Raw genomic sequence first — 18,772 nt, 5'->3', positions numbered from 1 at the left:
ATGCAACCAATGCAACGCTGTGTGCTGAGGTCCTTGTATGTGTCAACCATGTCAATTGACTCAAGGAATATTACTGACAGGCACTGTGATAAAGTCAGGGCAGAGTTGTAGCACTTGTAGAGTTTTGACTTTGGAATGTGGATTCTCAGTTATTGTTTCTAAAAATCCGGATGTTCCAAGAAGGTAATTATCTTAATATTGACTTCATAAGCATAATCTTGAATTTGGACAAGGACTTTTCTTCTCCTGGCTCCTTTAATTAAAAAAGATAAGCAATGCTTTATTTTGTATCTATGCAGAATTCCTTTTGGGGTAGAGGATTCTCTACCATATTTTTTTAGACAATCACTGTGATTGGTTGACCAGAAAAGCCGAGGAAGTCCAGATAATGTGGAGTTTACTGCACTATCTTACCTTATCTAGTGAGAATGCTAAAGAAATATGGCCAAATTAGAACATTCAGGTGATGTCTGATCTCCTGAAGAGCATGGGGCAGAAAATCTTTCCTAATAGTTCTTACCCCAAGCTTGGTGATCTTGGCTGGAGTGAAGTCTACATAATTGAAGCCCTTTTTGACATTAATATTGGAGGATGCCTGCTTCCATCTCTTTTCCCCTTATATGCTTTACTGGCAGCTTGAGCTAATGTTGGCCAAAACTGGAGTTCCCGTTGGCATAAATGCAATGGACTGATTCTTTTGTCTTTACACATACCATTTGCATTAGATGCTTGATGGGGTCTGAATTTCAGGTTTTGAATTTCCTTTTGCTAGCTATACACTGCTTTGGTTTGTGTAATAGAGTACAAACATAGCAAGAATTAATTAACTGCCTCAGGCTTTGGACACTGCTCAAACAGCCCCTTCCAATCATTTTTCTAAATTGTTCTATGGTCCAGCTCCAATGTGGCTGCTGCATCTCTGTGGTCAAAGAAACTTTAATATTCAGTGCAAGCACATGTAGTTTATCTTCCCAGTCACATTTAGCCATTCATCATAGCCATACCACAGTCCACATCACTAGGTTTTGAACCACTCTAATCTGAACATGGACCTGCCTCCAATTTGCAAATCCAGTTACTCAAAATCAAATCAAATGCAGAACCTGTAATGGTATCGTTTTCCTATTAAGGATTCAAATTTGGGTATTACAAGCATCATCTAAGTTTTTCAGCTCGGTTATCTACCTCCTTAGCCTGCAATCAGCCTTTGTTTTGTTGAGCCAGAATTTATATCAGACGAAATTTGTTTGAAATCCTGTTGAAAATGCTGCCTGATATTTATTTCTCTGTAATCTAGTACTAAAGCATAGTAGTTATTTCTCAAAGTGTATTTTTTTTTCTAAGAACCAAACTTGCTCAAAGTTGGAGAAAAGGAGCTTACATATTTTTGATGAGAGAGTGCATGGCGGGTGATAAACCATTTATATGGAGAATGAGGTTTGTGGTATTAAGCAGAGTACGCATGAAGCAAACCTATGTCAGAGACTTAGTGTGGAGTTTCATGGAAATTTGTTTACATTACAGCTATGTCATTTGTTAACCAGAAAGACTCAAAAAGATCATTATATTGAAAATTTGGCTTTCAAGAAGAGCCGCTTCACTATCTTTAGTGTTTAACTAATGAGCAGATTGATTTCTAACTTATCTCAAAATTTAGACCTCATTCTGAATATTAGAAGATGCAAATTAGGAGAAATTTACTTTTTTTTCCCCCACAGAAGAGATCTAATTCACTCCATAAAAACAAATCGCAGCATGACCTTGAGTATAGTCACTACCTATCACATCAGAGTCATGTTGACTAATCTGATTTGTCTTTCTTTCTATTTAATTTTAAGAATTTATAGGTCAACAATCACCTGCTTCCTGTTGAGCAGAAAAAAACAGGGGGGAGCCAGCTTTGTTATATGGCAGCCAAAGTGAATGTGTTGACAGCTGAAATTGGGAAGCACAAAGATGTTTGAAAAGGTTTTGGAAGAGTCAACCTGCTTTTGATTCTCAGGAGCTCAGTCTGGGTTAAATGTGAGGAGAGAGCATTGCTTCATTAGCCAACCCTGGCAACAAGGCTGATCAATAATTGTGTAGGACAATCCATTCATGTTCTTTAATCTGAACTGCTTTTAATACTTTATCTAGCAACAGTTTTTATTCTTCTTTCTTTAAGTTTATACTTCCTCTCTCTCTTGTCTTTCAGCTGTACAGCTCTATGGACTTTGGAAGAAAATGGCAGCTCATGCACGAGCGGGTCACCCCAAACAGGTTTTACTGGTGAGTTATCGCCTCTGAATTGGATTGCTTTGGGGAGGTCATGGAGGGGAGAAGGGCATCTAACTTGAAGGGACTGGTTGCTTTACCTGAACATTAAGTATACCGTTAATTTTGGTCATCATCAATGTTACATGATCAGTCCTTAGTACATATCTTGCAGTGCAGTAGTGTCATGTTTGTACCTTACCTGAGAGCAGGTGGTATCTTTTACAAACAAGCACAAGTCTTTTGATAATTGCAAAATTATCAAACTCTCTCTTATTTGTTGTATATCTACTTACAGTAACACAGAGAAACTGCCCAGAGCTTCAGTGGCAAAGCTATAATCATTAGACTTCCTATTTTTCAACTCTTCAGAGAGCTACTTTAGCCTAGAACACAGTCTTTGTACAGAGCCAGCCACTCTGACCAGTCTCCTTATGCAATCTTCATGAGAAAGGATGATTCAGACTCTGCTTTGAATCACTCTCTGAGGAGACAGTTTCTCTCTACTGACTGGTGAGAGGCCAAGATCAGCACACAGTTTGCTAAAAATCTGTTTTGTGACTCAATTCCTTTCCATTTCCCAAGTGTCAACCTCCCAGATTGGGAGAGTGTCTTAAAATCAGATGGTGAAACAAATTGAGTTCCCATGTGCAGCCTTGTCCATCTCAGATGTCTCTTTTCCAAACTTTCCTCCACCATGTGAAGACCCAAGAATTGACTTTTAGAGAGAAAGAGAAAACTGTAGTTTCTTTTGTAGCTGAACTTAGATTTGGGGCTTGGATCAGATTTTTAATGCTGTACTTACTACATGCCAGATGATGGTGCATGTAAATGTGTAGAAGTACTGATTTACAGAATCTGTGTATACTTAAAAGAGGTGTCTTGTCATTAAGACCAAAAACAAAAAGAAAATCATAATATTAAGGAAGTGGTCTTATTTTGACTGGTTAAAACTAAGAAGGACTTGGATAACTTAAAAGTTGACTCCCAATTGCAAAGCATGATTTATATATCTTAGAGTCAAATTCTCACAGAAATTCTTGCACCTCATTGAAAGCACCTAGAATCCAGGCCCAAAATATCTATGGATTGTATCTGCAGTATTTCCACACCTTGTAGTGGAGATAGACAACTCATAGGATTTTTAAATTATCTACGTCCTTCTGGAAATCTCCCTAAACAGTTTAAGACTCCTACATTTAAAACATGGCTTTTTGGCACCAAGTCTGGAGATTTCCCTTAGTGTTCCTGTGGATTATGGACAATGTGAGAAGGTGTTTGAATACCAAGAAAAAGAAATTACAAGGGTCCTAAGTCACACAAACCTGCAAAATATATCAAAGATCTACAATTTTGTCTGACTGTTACTGTTCCATATTTCCATAGTGAAGGAAAGGAAGTTGTTATGTTCTCCTGGTTCTGGTGGCAGGTGGATGATTGACTTAACTATTAAAAATCCTTTGATTTCAGTATTTGTGCTGGATGCACCTGACAATGGTGAGTGTAAATCCTCTCCAAGTGAAATAGAATAGTTGGTCCTTGGGAAAATTTTACTATACCCTTTAAATAATACAAGTGAACTTAGGGGAAAGGCTTTCTTGGAGGATAAAGTGCAAGGGCTAAGCTGACTTGGTAACAAAGCAGAATCTCTTTTTAAAGGACAGGTTGTGATGTTGTGGTTTATTTTCTATTTTCATATAATATTGGCTAGTTGCCTGTTTGTCCATTTGACACTCAAAAGTGTATCCTTTCCACAGTTTACCTCATTTTTCATAGTCTTTTGACTGCATAATTTGAACACTGTTTTTTAACACTGCATTATATAATGTCTCTGTTTCAGGTGTCTTTTTCTCTTAGGAAATGTACAAGTTTTTCATAGTTAAAACTCGTAAGACATAGACCTAGAAATCTTTATTCCACTCAGAAACAGTAGAATCCCACTGACAATAAGCTTCCCAAGAGAGCAAATTAGGTTTTTCCCAGAGTTGGAGGGATCTGAACCAATTCATAGTGCAAGCATCAGAGGTATTGAAATTGTGGAACATAATAACTTTCATTAGCTGATTTCTTTCTTTTTTTCCTTCTCTTTCCTTTTAAAGCTGCAAGCTGTGATGGCTTACAAGCTCTGGCTTGTAAGATCTGTTCAGAAAAAAATGCAAAGAGACCATTTTAACCTCAGGAATTTGTTGATTTCTTTTTATTAGGTTATGAAAGAGAGAGAAAAGTGGGCATAACTATAGGCTTCAGAGGGACATGAGCCACTACTCTTTGGAGTTCATGAAATCATAGAATGGTTTGGGTTGGAAAATAATTTAAAGATCATCTAATTCCAACCCCCCTGCCATAGGCAAGGACACCTTTCTCTGGACCAAATTGCTCAAAGCTCCATCCAACCTGGCCTTGAACACTTCCAGGAATGGGGCTTCCACAGCTTCTGTGTACAACCTGTTCCTGTGTCTTACCAGCTTCACAATAAAGAATTTCATTCTGTTATCTGTTCTAAATCTACCATCTTTCACTTTAAAGCCACTATTCTTGTCCTTTTACTACACGCCCTTTTAAAATGTCCCTCTCCGGCTCTCTTGTCACCCCTTTAGCTACTGGAAAGTTCTATAAGTTCTCCCGGAGCCTTCTCTTTTCCAGGTGGAACAATCCCAACCCTCTCAGCCTGTCTTCATAGGAGAGGTGCTCCAGCCCCTAGATCATGTTCATGGCTTCCTCTGGAATCACTCCAGCAAGTCCACGATCTTATGCTTGGTGGTGCCAGAGCTGGATGCAATGCTCCAGCTGGGGTCTCACAAGAGTGGAATAGAGGGACAGAATAAGCTCACTTGACCTACTGTTCATGCCTCTTTTGACACAGCCCAGGATATGCTAGGCTTTCTGGATTGCAAGTGCACATTGTCAGTTCATGTTGAGCTTCTCATTAAGCAACATCCCCATGTCCTTCTCCCCAGGACTGCTCTTGATTCATTCTCTGCCCAGCCTGTACTCATGCTTGGGTTTGCCCTGACCCTGGTGCAGGACATTGCACTTACCCTTGTTGAGCTTCATGAGGTTCACGCAGACTCAACTCTCAAACTTGTCAAGGTCCCTCTGGATGGCATCCCTTCCCTCCATCATGTTGACAGCACCACACTTTGGTGTCATTGAGAAACTTGCTGAATGTGCACTCACTGTCCATGTCACCAGCCTATCACTGTCCATGTAATCAGTCTATCAAATATTACATTATTGAACATTTTAATTAAAACTTATAAAACTTCAATTAAAACTGAAATAATAATGATAGGGAGATGCCAAAATCAGAGGTAAGCTGCACATTTGTGCTGCTCTGCTCAGGTAAGCATCCTTCATCAAATGGGACAGACTTCATCTGATTTGAATGCAGCTGGCTTTATCTGAGGCAGGCTTTGTTGAATGTTTTTGCCTTCAAAGCATGACTTTCATCTCTCAGGCTGCTAAGAATGGGCTTGTGAAGACTATAAACTTCACCTGGTTCATAGGATCAGTCAGCCTTACACGGAAAGGTCTTATTTTTCTCTCTGAGACCTTTCCAAATAATTATACACTCCCTGAGAGAGCTCACATATAGAGACTTTAAGGCCAGGATAAAATTATTATTGCTTCTGAGCTCATGAGACTGGGATGTGAATTTTCACTCAGCAGAGTAAGAAAGACCTGTCTGTTAGTCATGGACACACAAATCACTGTGCATTTTGGTGTAGTTCTAACCAGGCAGCATCTATGATGGCTCCTTATTGGTCAAAACCAAAGCCCTAAGCTCCAATCCTGATTTTTGGCATTGTATCCTGGCTCTTTCCTTCAGCTTCTTTCCTTAGTCCTAGGTATTTGAGCTACTCACGAGTTTGTAGTTTTGTGTTTTCATCCCATATGGATGTCACAAGTCCCACACTTCATGGAACATCTCTCATCAGTTCCTGAGCCCTCTCAAAGTTTGTGCATGAGCTGAGCCTCTGGGCCACTGATAGTTATAAAAGCCTAGGATTTGAGATCTCTACTTTAGTAGTAGTGATTCATTTGTTAACTACACCCACTGATGGCAGTGGCAGAGCTTGAACAGAATGCGTTACTTGATGTGAGTACACGCATCCAAATTTGGCTCCCACGTGCCTTGGCCCCAGAGATTTTAATAACTTCGGATCCTGTAAGGCTGGAAATAGGAGCTTACGCTAATGTGATACAGAAATTCCAAGATCACTCATCTCTCTGAAATTACTCAAGATAACTGGAATCAGCATGGGTGCAAAGTTTATTAAAGACCTACACAATGTTCTCTTCTTCCAAAACACATTTCTGCAGCTCCTTCTGGGCCCTGTTCATTTTATCTCACTATCACTTAGACACCTGTGCTGCCATGTGGAGGGATATAAAAAAACAAAGTCCATATTTTGTACCATAGAAATGTTGGGGAAGTTTCCTTGTCTGTAAAACACATGGTGTGTTCTGTGCTGACTAAATGCTGTTGCTGCTCTGATAAAAACTCAGAGGACTCAATTGTCCTTCAGTTGTTTTACTACCTCTGCTTTTTCCTGTGGTGGTGCAATGGGACTAAGCAGGTGAGCAGGACAGTTTGGTTGATAGGGCATCCACAACTGGACCACAGTTTTTCCCTGCTGTCTTGGATGACTCAAGCTGACTTTGCCTTGTTATCCCCTAGGTGATACTGGGATAGGAGAGCACCTTGATGAGTGTAGTGGGTGAAGTACTAAAATATTGTAATATGAAGTACTACAGTAGTGGATTAAGAGCATTGGAGGGCAAGAGAGAGTTAAAAGATGCTTTAGTGGCATATGAAGTCCTTTTATCATCTTATGGCTTAATTCCTTAAAATATGGAGTTTCTCAAGGGGAGTTTTCTGTCTAATCAGCTAAATGGCTGTGAATTTATCCCCTGTTCATCTGTCTTTGGAGGCCCTTGTGTTTGCTGAGTAGACACAAGGATCACTATCCTGTGCAGAGGACAGAGCTATATCCCTTGAGAGACCCACCCCTTTTCTTAAGGTCTCCCCGGGCTGCTCTTTACTGGAGAACACATTTGTGATTCCTGCCTCCCATCATCACTGGCGATTATGAAGTGGTGGATGTGGAACCATTTTCCTTGGAGTTTATTGGTGGTTTTGTTGTTGTTGTTTTTGCATTTGTTGTGGGGGGGTTTTATTATTATTGGTTTGGTTTGGGGGTTTGGTTGGTTGGGGTTTTTTGTTTGTTTTTTTGTTTGTTTTGTTTTGTTTGTTTTTGTTTGTTTGTTTGTTTGGTTGTTTTTGGTTTTTTTTTGGTTTTGTGGTTTTTTTTAGTTTGTTTTTTTGCCTGTTACAACTAGACATTTCCCTTCTCTCTTTTACTGTTTTTTTAAATCATGCTCCCTGGGACTGTATGTGATTCTGTGAAAGCCTGGTAGCAGGAAAGCAGGGAAAACCCATTTGTGTGGAAGAGGGGGAAAAATCTGCACAGCATTTCTAATGGCTATGGGGAAATTTGGAGCCCTGAAGTCGATGTCCAGCATGAGCCTAGTCAGTAAAAGACACTGAAATACACACTAGTGATGAAAGCTGGACAGAAAACACCAAGAAAGGAAAGGAGAGACAGTGTGAGGAGGAAAATAGAACATGCACTAGCCTGGCTTCAAGGAGCACTGTTTGTATCTGCAAGTAGGAAAAAGCAGTTCTCAAATACACTACTGATTGCTGCACTGAGTCTCCCCAGAATTTTATCTTTTCTCTTTTTTCCATGATAGTCAATCAGATTTCTGGTTTTGTTGGTATCCATTGAATGGCAGCTACAATTGTTTCAATCATCAAGGATTAAAAAGGGGGAGAAGGGAAAAGGCTGTATTTTTACTGGGAGAAGGAAAGAAGCTGTGCATCCACTAACTTAGGCTGTGCTTTGGAGTTAAGGGTTTTCTATCACAGTTGTTTGAGGAATGAGACAGCAAATTTTGTCTCTGGAGGGCAAGGTGTTCAGTCCTTTTTGTGATTTTGGGTAGGAGCAGATGATAAAATATAGCCAATGTATTTATTTTTATTTGCAGCCTGAATTTCGTGACGGCTATAGTGGAGGCTGGCTCGGATATCTGAGAGTAATGTAAGAGAAGATAAGGGGTTTTCCTCAGTGTTTCAAAAGGTTATGGTCTGGGTTTGTATCTGCTCTGAGGCAAACGATTGTGTCTCTTTTTATTTCCTCATCCTTGTGACAGTGCTGATATTTCCTAATTCCAGTGCCAATTTTGGTCCACACAGACTGTTTCAGCAGCAGTTCCAGTAGTGACCTTTGGATATAGCCAAGGTTAACTTTACTTGCCTAGTTTGCCAGCGATGAAATGGTTAGTCAAATATGTGCCTGTCTCTCCTGTAAATCCCCCTAATCATTAACTACCAGATGGTGTCATTGCATAGTGCTGGGGAAACATCGCCTGATTTTTTACAGCCAAGTTTAGTGTTAAGAAAACATAGTCTTGTAAATGTCAAATTGACTGTTAAGTAATCCTACATTAGAGTTTTTCAGAATTAAAACCATACCATACATGGAGCTATGGATAAAAGGAATGATTCCAGTTTGGCAGCCATGGATAACACCTCTTAGCATCACCAAGACACGTACCCAGGGTCTATTCACATGGACAGGACATGAAGAACTGAACAGGGAGCTATTACTGGAGCCTCCCTCGGGCTAATGATTCATTTGGCTTTGTTAAGGGACTTGCTTTGCTTGCCCTGTGGGCAAGAATACCTGAAAGAAACGTTTTTCTCCTGGAGGGTAAAGCTAACATAAATCTGGAATGTGTTACTCAAGCCACCATGACCATGAACTTTTCTAGACTGAGAACAAAATTTTCAAACTCTAGCCTCAAGCTCTGTAATAAGAGTTCAGGAGAGATGACACCTTCTTAAAAGTTCTTGACATACATTAAAGATTTCCTTGCAAGGTCACTTTGGTTAAAGATCACAAAACCGTGGTGATCATAAAACGAATTTTATTTTCCTTTTCACTTAAAAGAAGAGCAAATGGGGAAACTGTGAGTCTAGGGATTTTATTTTCATTTTATGTGCCTACAATTAATGCCTTTGGCACTATGGAGGTTCAGTCTTTCCAAATATTAGATTGTAGGTGACTAGCTTGTGATTACACAGCAACTCAGGGACAGAGATAGAAATACAGAGTTGCATACTCGTTATGGGCTGAAATAGTGTTTATTTTTGTTGAAAAAATTTCAAGTCAATAAAGGTATTGTAGAATTCATGAAAAAATTATCAAAATGTTTCTCTCAAAAATTAAACAGAACATTCTGAAATGTTTGGCAGTTTTTAAAGGTTTTTTAAATGATTTTAAAATTTGAATAAAACTTCATTTTGCAGTATATAATCTTTTAAAATTAAAATAGAGAAAGAATGCAGTCTGAAACAAAGTGTGTGATTAAAGAGAGAGATGCTGACTCCTATTCCCATCTTGGTCTTCTGAAATGCAGAGAAGATATTGGTCCCTAATATCCCAGTTATATGTTCAGTATGCTTATAATTTATTACTTCATAACTGTGATCAGAAGTCTACAAGACTGATCATCAGACTTTGTAAGTTTTATATTTTGCTTTTGTCCATGAGCATACTATTTCCTAAAGGTAATCCTATGCTGTTTTTCAACTCCAGGTTGGTAAGTGCTCTTCCAGTGATGTTGTGGTAGATTTCATGAATATCTAAGAGTATAAAATCCTAAATGACCTAAGAACAGGAAAATCCTTCACTTTCTATTTCCAGAAACACTTCAGGACTTTTTTTATAGAAACTGCACAGACCCCACATGTTCCATTTGTGCCTACAGTTAGTGTAATGTTCAGACTACTATTCCCCTTTCCGAGCATGGTCCGTGTTTTTTTAAACTAATTTAAGAGAGATTGACAGAAATAGTTGGATCTGGGAAAGCATCTTTGTAGAAGGTGGGGAAAAACCTAGTACACTACTGGAGAAGTATTACAGAATATTTTCTAGTTTACCTGGGACTAAAACCAAAGATATTTGGGGTTTTGGTGTATATTTATACTTTATGCTGACTGATGACTTCATTTTACAAAGGAATTTCGTACAACAGTCTCTTGTACTATGAATGTAAGCTCTAAATAGTAGCTGATGTTTTACTGTTTTGTGGTGCTCCTCTCCTTACTGCCTGCTTTGCTAGGAAAATAAGTGTGTTTTTTTATGGAGTCCTGTGGATGCCATTCTATCAGGCTACCTGGGCTCAAAGGTTCCTTAGCAAGATTAAAAAAAAAGAATAACATACTGGCTACAAGGATTGTGTGTGATTGTGTGATTATGAAGGGAAATAATTTAAAATTACCCTTTAAAACCCAAGAATTACATAATAAATGAACAACAAGAAAAGTGCCACATGATAGCAAACTCTCAATACATATAATGACTGTAATTCTGGCTGCTATCGCAGCAAGAAAGAGTTCTTTCAGTGAGTGATGTATATCCTCTGGAAGGGCAATTTTGGAATAAGTTGTCTTTGAGGAACTTTTTTTTCTTACCTCCTTTTGCTTGAGAAGCACAGCATATCTTGCAGAAGGAAGGATTACCCCTTTTCCACTAATGTTACTGTGGATGTCCTTACATAAATACTATCTGGCTTTTAGAATTTGAGATTTTCTGTGATTCTAGTACAATTTGTGGTGCTTGTCATATTCATGACTTTAATGTACTGTGGCTGGTAGTTGTGTTTTTTTCTAAAGTGTTGAAAAGTTAGGGCTGAAATATTTCTGTTCATTGGGTTTAAATTTAATGCTTACCACTATATACTGTACTGCAGTTAGTGCTTTCAATCATCAAAAAGCCTTTTACTTTGGTCTCTCATCTATCAGGTTTCTTCAAGTCCCAAGGGCCAGTCTCTCCTCTTATTTTTCCCCGTGCTAATCTTGGATGATTAGCACCTCCCCCACCTCCCCCACACTCTCTTATGACTAAATCTCTGGGATTGAAGCAGACTAGATAAACCACTAATAAGGAGGATCTAAGGAGGAATTTGTTAAATATTTCTCCCACTTTATATTGATCCCTGGACTGGATCCCAATGCTGTGTCTCTGAATAGTGCAGGGTGGAAGGATCTGTTTTATTCTCATGCAAGAGGGTACCAGATAAGATTTCTAAACTTCATCACTGTGTTTCAAAAGCCAGTGTTGGAAGATTAAATGCTCTACTGCCAACTCATGTAGTCTGCCCGGGCTTCATGCTGGCTCTCCTGATGCACGTGAACTCAAACACAAATTAATTTCATCCTGTCAGTAACAGTCCCAGAGTAATTCTTTGTGATACTTTGTAGGAGGCAGTGGTGAAAGCCAGTCCTCTAATTAATATATTGAATAATGCATCCCTCTGAGGCATATGGGAATCTCCCATACTGTCATAGCTTGGCAAAGCTAATCAAATTTCAGGCTGCCAGGCTGAAAGTAGCATCATTTTTTGTGCTTGCTGGCTGGCAGGGAATAGTCTCCCACTCTTTTTTTACGATGGATTCGGCTTAGGTTTTGGCCTTTGTTCTATACCATACTAATCTCTCTGTTTCTGGGCAAATGGGTGAATTTTCAGTGTGAGAGAGAATCCCTCTTGCTTTCAGATGACTGAAAGAGAAATATTTGGGAATTCTTTTAAAAATTGTCACTGTTCTGAGAAGTTTAGTAATAACTTCTTCACATACTCTGATTGTGGACATAATTTTCTAGCCATTTCATTCAATGGCAAAACACCTGCAGGCATCAGGACCAAGCATCTGTTCTGGATCCAGCCTCCCTCTGTCTGGATCATATCTCAGATGACCCACTTGGATTTCAAGAGATGCACCCTTGAGGGGGTTTTACAGCTCATTTTTTTACAGTATCTGGGGCTGGAAGCATTTTTGCGTCGGAGAAAGTTGCAATCTAATGGAGGATTTATCCTCAGCAAGTTCATCAAGAGTATCAGGGACCATTTTTACTGGAAACTAGATTTTCAGTCATACCTCAAAGCTCTTCAGGGAGATTTTCTCAAGAAGCATCAGGAAGGACCCAGGTAAATTCCATTTCATTTCCCTGAACTGACTTCAGCCTCTGAACCTTTGGAAGTTTGCCCAGCATTAAGTTGAACAAAAAGTTGTTTTATTTAACAGAAGAAGCTGAACCCATGCTGTGGAGAAAAAACAGTCTTATCATGGCAAAACAGACAATATGTTTCTGCTTTCATTTAAACATGAACCATTTATGTCGTTCAATAACATCCATTTAAGATAAGGAGGTCTGTCTTTATGCCTTTTGCTTGTTGTAAATTAACAAACTCTCTTAAAACGACAAGTCATCAGCAGTTATATGAGGCAGAATTCATTCTCAGCAAACGAAGAAAACGAAACTCCCATCCTTTGATTCCCTGGCATTCCCCTGAGCCTCCTCTGTAGAATGAAATTACTTTAATTTTGCTATTGTTAAGCACAGTGAGCACGAAGCCACATCAGAACGTAAGAGTGGGAAGGAGTACTTATAAGCTGTACTACAGGTTCTTTTAAATAATGTTGATTCAGTAACTTGTCTCTTGCTGATCATATACAGAACAAGGATGAGAAGCCAGTGAGTGATACTGTTTCACTTGGATATTTGTAGTGAGCTAATTGGAATAGGAGATAGCAGTGGTTATCAAAGCTCTGTAATTGTCTCAGAGATAATAGTCCTCCATTGTGCAGAAGGCAATAAAAATGGGATGTAGACACATTTCCATGTTTAGTGAAACATCAGAAGTTCGGTAGCCGAGTTTAAGAGAGAGAAACATACTGACCTGTGTCTGTCAGCAACTACTTAGGAAATAATAAATTATACCTGTAGACTTCAGAGCTGATTTCAGTAGATCTGTGTTTTATCCCATAGGAGAAAATCTTGCTTTTTATTGGAGAAAATAAGGAAAACCAAGCCAAAAACCCTGCCAGGTTTTTGGCCAAAGGATACAGAAGGATTCTTAGGTTTTGCTCACAATTTTTTTGGTTTTCAGGTTTTGATTGAAAATCTTTGAGGGAAGGAGACATGTTCCATTACAATATTGATTTTAGGGGCAATCTGTAATAGTGATTCCCTAAAGCCATTTCTGGATCTGCTGTAGTTTCTCCAGAATTCTGTTTTTTCTTTCTACAAATCATTAGATTTGAACTGTGTGCTGACACTTTGGAATTTGCCTTGAGGCTAGAAAACAGCAGAGTATTACTTTTCATTTGGCCTTGTACTTTTCTTTCCTTTTATTGCTCCTCTATAACAGTAGATTAAGAACCCAACAAAGAGAAGCTCTTGATTTACCTACATCTTGACCATACAACTTTAATTCTTGATGTGTGGGTAACACAGACTCCCATTGCAGCATTCTGCCCTGAGCATTCTTACTTGAACAGCGCAATGCTTTGAGGGTGAGGATGCTTTGGGGCCATTGTGAAGAACTAGTAGTGTGTCTAGTGCTCAGCTCCCTGGGCAGCCTTGTCTCCTTATTGTTTGGTCACCCATCTAACTCGAAGCTAAAGAATCCACAAAAGATCCATGGGTTTCTCTGGTCTCTCCTGCTACAGTGTCCCTCTTCTACTGATAAAGACCTGCAAGTAATTGTGGCTATTTTATTCATCTCTCCATTCTGCCTGTGAAAATGCTTCTGTTTTGAATGCAAACGTGGCATGTCACAAACACGTGGTGATCTGCAGACTTCCCGTCAGTGTTGCCTTTACCCATCATAGCCACACAGATTTGCTGTTTCTACAGACAGAGTCTGTCTTTGCATATCTGTCTGCTGCCAGAATCCCTTTTGTTTCTTGCTTCTTTGTCTTTCCCTCTTGTGATATTGGGACAAATGAGCATCTCACTCTCAACAGCTAATTGAGTGTGATTTTTTGGGGGCAAGGAGACATGTCAATGCATTTATGCTTGCTGGTCCAGAATAGTTTATTCTCCTCTGTCTTTCTCCTCCTTATCCTCCTTCTTTCCTCTCTCTCTCTGTCTCTTCATTTCCTAGCTGATGATTAAAAGTCAGAGAATGAAATAAGCCATTTATTCTCTTCAGGTTAGCATTTGAAACGCAGAGAAACAACTGTCACAAAAGGTTTGCGACAGAAATCTATTTTTTCCACATTGTTTTTATCCAAAATGCATGAACTGAACCACAAATTCATTTCCAGAATGTTAGATGTTATCCCAGGGTGATTCTTCACAATATCCTGCAACAGGGAATGTAGAGACTCATTCTTCCTTAATTAATTCAATGTACAATGCCCATAGGCATATGGGGCTCATCAGCAAATCCTATACATATTGTCTGTGCCAAGTTTCATACTGGCATCCCCTCTTTAGACAATTTAAGTTTTATTTTTATCCACCTACTGCTGCATTCATTTATTAAATGATGCTCTGAAGCTTTTCAGAGGTGCTGTATTCTGCCTAGGATTCTGTTAATAGCTGGATCACTGAGCCTGAGCATTTCAGGCATGTCATATTTGCAGCTGGAAAATGTTCATACAAATGAGGGCAATTAAACTCATAGTGAACTGAGAATCCTTATTTTGGTGTAAAACATTTCCTCAATGAGTCATGTTTAAGACACATTTTCTAGGAGACAAATTCAGAGGGATTTTACAAGTCTTACAAACATTTCCTTTGAGGGAGGGAAGGAGTAACCCCAGTGAAGTTTTTGGCTACAAGACAGCTGGACTGAGCTGAAGGCTTGTTTGAGCATGCATTTTGCTTTTCTAAAGTGATCTGAAACAGGCCTGATTCATGTTTCATGAGAAACCAAAGCAATAATCTATAGCAATTCCCCATGTACATGACTTTCGAAGGAGGGTAGCCAAGCACTGGAAAAACATTAATTAACTGGGCTTCATAATATAGTAGGCACTAAATTAATTTTAACCAAATGCAAAAATTCAAAAGTATACTTTTATTTTTGTTTTATAAGAGAACTTGACATTTTGAATATTAAAAATAACATTAAAAGTGTCCTGAAAAATTTGTCCCTTCCTGCAGAAGGCAAAACAGAATCAAACCTTTCTGTTAGAATAAGTTTAAAACTTGCCCACTTTGCAGACTTCTAAATCCCAGGTAAATCCCATCTCTCCTCTCTATAAATGCTCTCTCCAAAGTATCACTGTCTATGTTGGATGCATATGGGATAGAGAGCTGATGGTATATTGTGCACTCAAGCTTTGAGGTGTCTTAACTCAATGAGCTGATGCTTCACTACTTCCACCATATCCTGATGCTGGTGCTGCTAGGAATTGGCAGAAAAAGGCTTCTTATTCAATTAGGACAAACCCTCAGGACTGGTTTTATATAGCCTGCATCAGCTGTACCCTGTTGACTCAGGAGCAGCAGGCTGCACAGGAGCAGCATGTTCAGTTCCTGAGTGAGCAGCAGGACTGTGGCTGCACCTGGGAGTGACCCACTACAAGTGCTGGCTTGAGGTAGCTGACCTGCTCCCTGCAGGAGCCTCAGTCACCATATGAAGTTATTTCAGGCACCACTGGGGAATCAGGATGCCACCTTCAGTACATGCCTGTGCTGCTGGCCCTTTCAAACCTTGACAGGGCTGTGAATATGGATCTTTAACCTTCTACCCACACACTTTTCCAGTAAATTTTACAAAAATTTGGTTATATTTATTGGGGTTTATAGTATAGTTTGGGGAAGAAATGCCAAAGGACTTTAAAAGGACTAAGACTTATTAACTGGATGAGAACTAGAGAGAATTATTTGTACATTCTTAGGGTTTGGTGCTAGCATAAAGGGCAAATCAAAACTCTGAATCAACAGCAGTTTTTCTGTTGATAAATACACTTTAAAGGTATTCTCTGCTAATTTCTGAGATATAAGGAGTCATCTTCTACGTACTGTGAAGAGAAAGAAATGTTTCTGTGTGCAGCAGAGCCTGCTGTCTTGCATAGATTCTCTGGTGGGGGGTGATATGGTTGAGCCTAAATGTCAGTTTTGCCCTCAAGGAGAAGATGGATTTAGACCCCTTTCCTCTTCTTGGCCTTCTGTATCCATGAAATAACTATGTTTAGCAACCTTGTAGTTCTGGAACGTGTAATCCACTGAGTTTACAGGTAAGGTACAGCTTTAGACTTTCAGTATTAGTGGGGATGAGCTGCAGGTCGGCAGATGCATGTATGCACATATGGAAACACATGCAGATGCTATGAACATTTTAAGTTTTTTTTCCTTTGAGATACGAGGCAGAACACCTCCTTAAAATTCACTGCGATCTTTTTAGAAAGGATTGGCTTTGCCGAAAAGACAGCTGAGAATAAACACTTGGCAATTTTTTTGCCTTATCTTGCAAGCTAAGTCTCACAACAATTACTTCTGCCGATGTCCAGAATTGTAGCATCATGGAAATTAGCGCTGGAGAAGATGTAGAAAGCTCCTGGGACCTGGCAAAGACAGTTTCTTATAGTATCTTCCTGCCCAGTTTTTTTCGCAAGCTTCATTTGAAATATGCTGTGCAAGGAGGTTTTGTCCATAATTCTTCGGAGACCTCATCACTTCCTAACACATCCAGCAATGTCTCCCCCTGTTCAGCCACAAAGAAAGTACTGTATTTATGTGTTTAATAAATGCATTCCTTCCCACAGCAGTTCACCATTTGTATCTTTTCTTAACTATGGTAGTTTATGGTGTGTTGTGGGCTTGGTATGTGTTTAGATTGTGTTGTTGGTTGTTACGTGCCCAGAGTTAATGTCTGGTGGAACTAATTTTAGACTTGACTGCAGTAAATAACAGATGAATACACAGAATTCCCTTGACCACAGGAAGCTAACTGCAGTCATTGATACCTGGACAAATGTGATGCAGTGTCAGATAAAGAAGGTAGCCTGTTGTCCTGTCTTTGAAAGGTATGTGTAATTTAGCAATGGTACCGTGGGAAAAGCTCCAGCTCTGTTGAGCAGGAATTATATGGATTACTTTCTGCTCCCACAAGCCCATATAGGCATTGCCCTTGTGTTGCTTGGGTGAAAGTCCCATGCACTGTTTGCCTGGTACAACACAGAAGTATTTATTCACTTCTGGAGAAGGGTAGAATTAAAATTGCAGCAGACTAATTGGCAACATCCACTAATTTGACAGCAGTTGCCTGCAGCAAGAGGATGAGGTTTTCCCCCTTTAGATATTATTGCACAATAAATGTGCCTTGTTCCTTTCCCATTTCTAGCCCTTATCTACTGCACAACATCCTGCTAAGTACTCTCCATCTGTTTCCTCTGTCTGTTTACATGAATATTGGCAATTGCCTTCAGTCTGACATCTTAACCTGCAAAAATGAGTTTTCTAGTCAGCATCTTGGGAAAGTCTCAATTTGGTATAAAAGTTTTGATTTTGTTTTCAAAGCTGGTGAATGCCCCCTTGATTGGTAAGAAACTAGGTACACCCCTGGCAAAAAGCTCAGTCCAGCAGATTCCAGGCCAAGTTTAAAAGGCTGAACCCTGGGACGTACTTTTTTTTAATCTTGTTGTAAATCCCTAACAAAAATATTGCTCACAATCAGTGATACCCACTCACACCTCCCAAACTACTGGGTCCAGGAGATGAAGGAATAAAGCATCTCTTATTCTCCATTGATGGTTTAGGGAGCAAAGATCAATAGCAGGTGGTTGGAATTGCTCAGCATTTTTGACCTAAGATGCCAGAGTAGCTAAATCTCAATGCTGCCTTTTGCCATTAAATGCCTGATGTCTGGAAAATGGGTAGAAAACAATGCAAAAGTTGTTTATTCCATAGAAAGGCAATAGAGTTAATAGAAAAAGTGAGCTGAAGTGTGCAATAGGCAGGTAACCTAGGAAGTCTGTGTTTTTCTTTTTTCCTTTCTTTGCATGTGTTAACATTTTTAATTTTGGAGTATATAGCATCTTACATGAAAATGCTTCAGGAATAGCTAGTTACAGTGCAGAGTGCTGTGTTTTCCTAATGCCCATCTTCCTTGCTCTTCTTCCCAGTCAGAGATGAAATATTAGCAGAGCAGCCTAGTAAATGTGTATCTAAGCACAATGATCTTCCCTCAGGATAGAGATAAGGATCTTGCCAGGATCCTGTCCATCCTTCAACTTTCAAGAGCACACAATTCTCTTCTGAAAAGAAGGGAGGAAAGATCTTGTGAAAATCAAGAGCTACCAAGAGAATAAAAAAGAAAAGCAGCAGCAGGAGATAGGGGGAAAAGTAACAATTGCTTCCTTCTAATGGAATTCAGAGGTATTTGAATTCTTAACTGGCGAATGATCCTGTGCCCACTGCAATTCTGGCTGCAGGCTCTTCATTTAAAAAAACTGCTTTTGCAGCAGCTGGGGAACGTGTTAGCAGGAAAAACTGACCTTTCCTGTCACTTGTGCCTGCATCCTCTCAGCATTTTCTCATGCAAGGGGTGATTAATGAATAGGGATGGTGGAGGATGTTGATTTAGCATGATTTCTCACATGAAGGATAGCCTTTTTTCCTCTCCACGCCAACCCAAGAAAGCAGCACACATG

The 18,772-nt window shown here is 39.5% G+C and overlaps 1 protein-coding gene across 2 annotated transcripts in view; it reads left to right on the top strand.

Annotated features, from left to right (window-relative positions):
• The window catches only part of SORCS3 (sortilin related VPS10 domain containing receptor 3), a 296,555-nt gene that overhangs the window by 176,045 nt on the left and 101,738 nt on the right, over positions 1 to 18,772 (top strand). For both annotated transcript variants that reach the window (XR_001873022.1, XM_017804150.1), the window contains exon 5: positions 2,195 to 2,268. Coding sequence is in view for 1 of the 2 variants with exons in the window: in XM_017804150.1 (XP_017659639.1) it covers positions 2,195 to 2,268 (74 nt within the window). In the remaining variant the exon portion in view is untranslated. The remainder of the gene's footprint in view (positions 1 to 2,194; positions 2,269 to 18,772) is intronic.

This window comes from Lepidothrix coronata, unplaced genomic scaffold (assembly GCF_001604755.1).
Source record: "Lepidothrix coronata isolate B3197 unplaced genomic scaffold, Lepidothrix_coronata-1.0 Scaffold8, whole genome shotgun sequence".
Taxonomy (NCBI): domain Eukaryota; kingdom Metazoa; phylum Chordata; class Aves; order Passeriformes; family Pipridae; genus Lepidothrix; species Lepidothrix coronata.
Note: the sequence above shows the minus strand (reverse complement) of the source record. Positions and strands in the feature narration are given on the sequence as shown.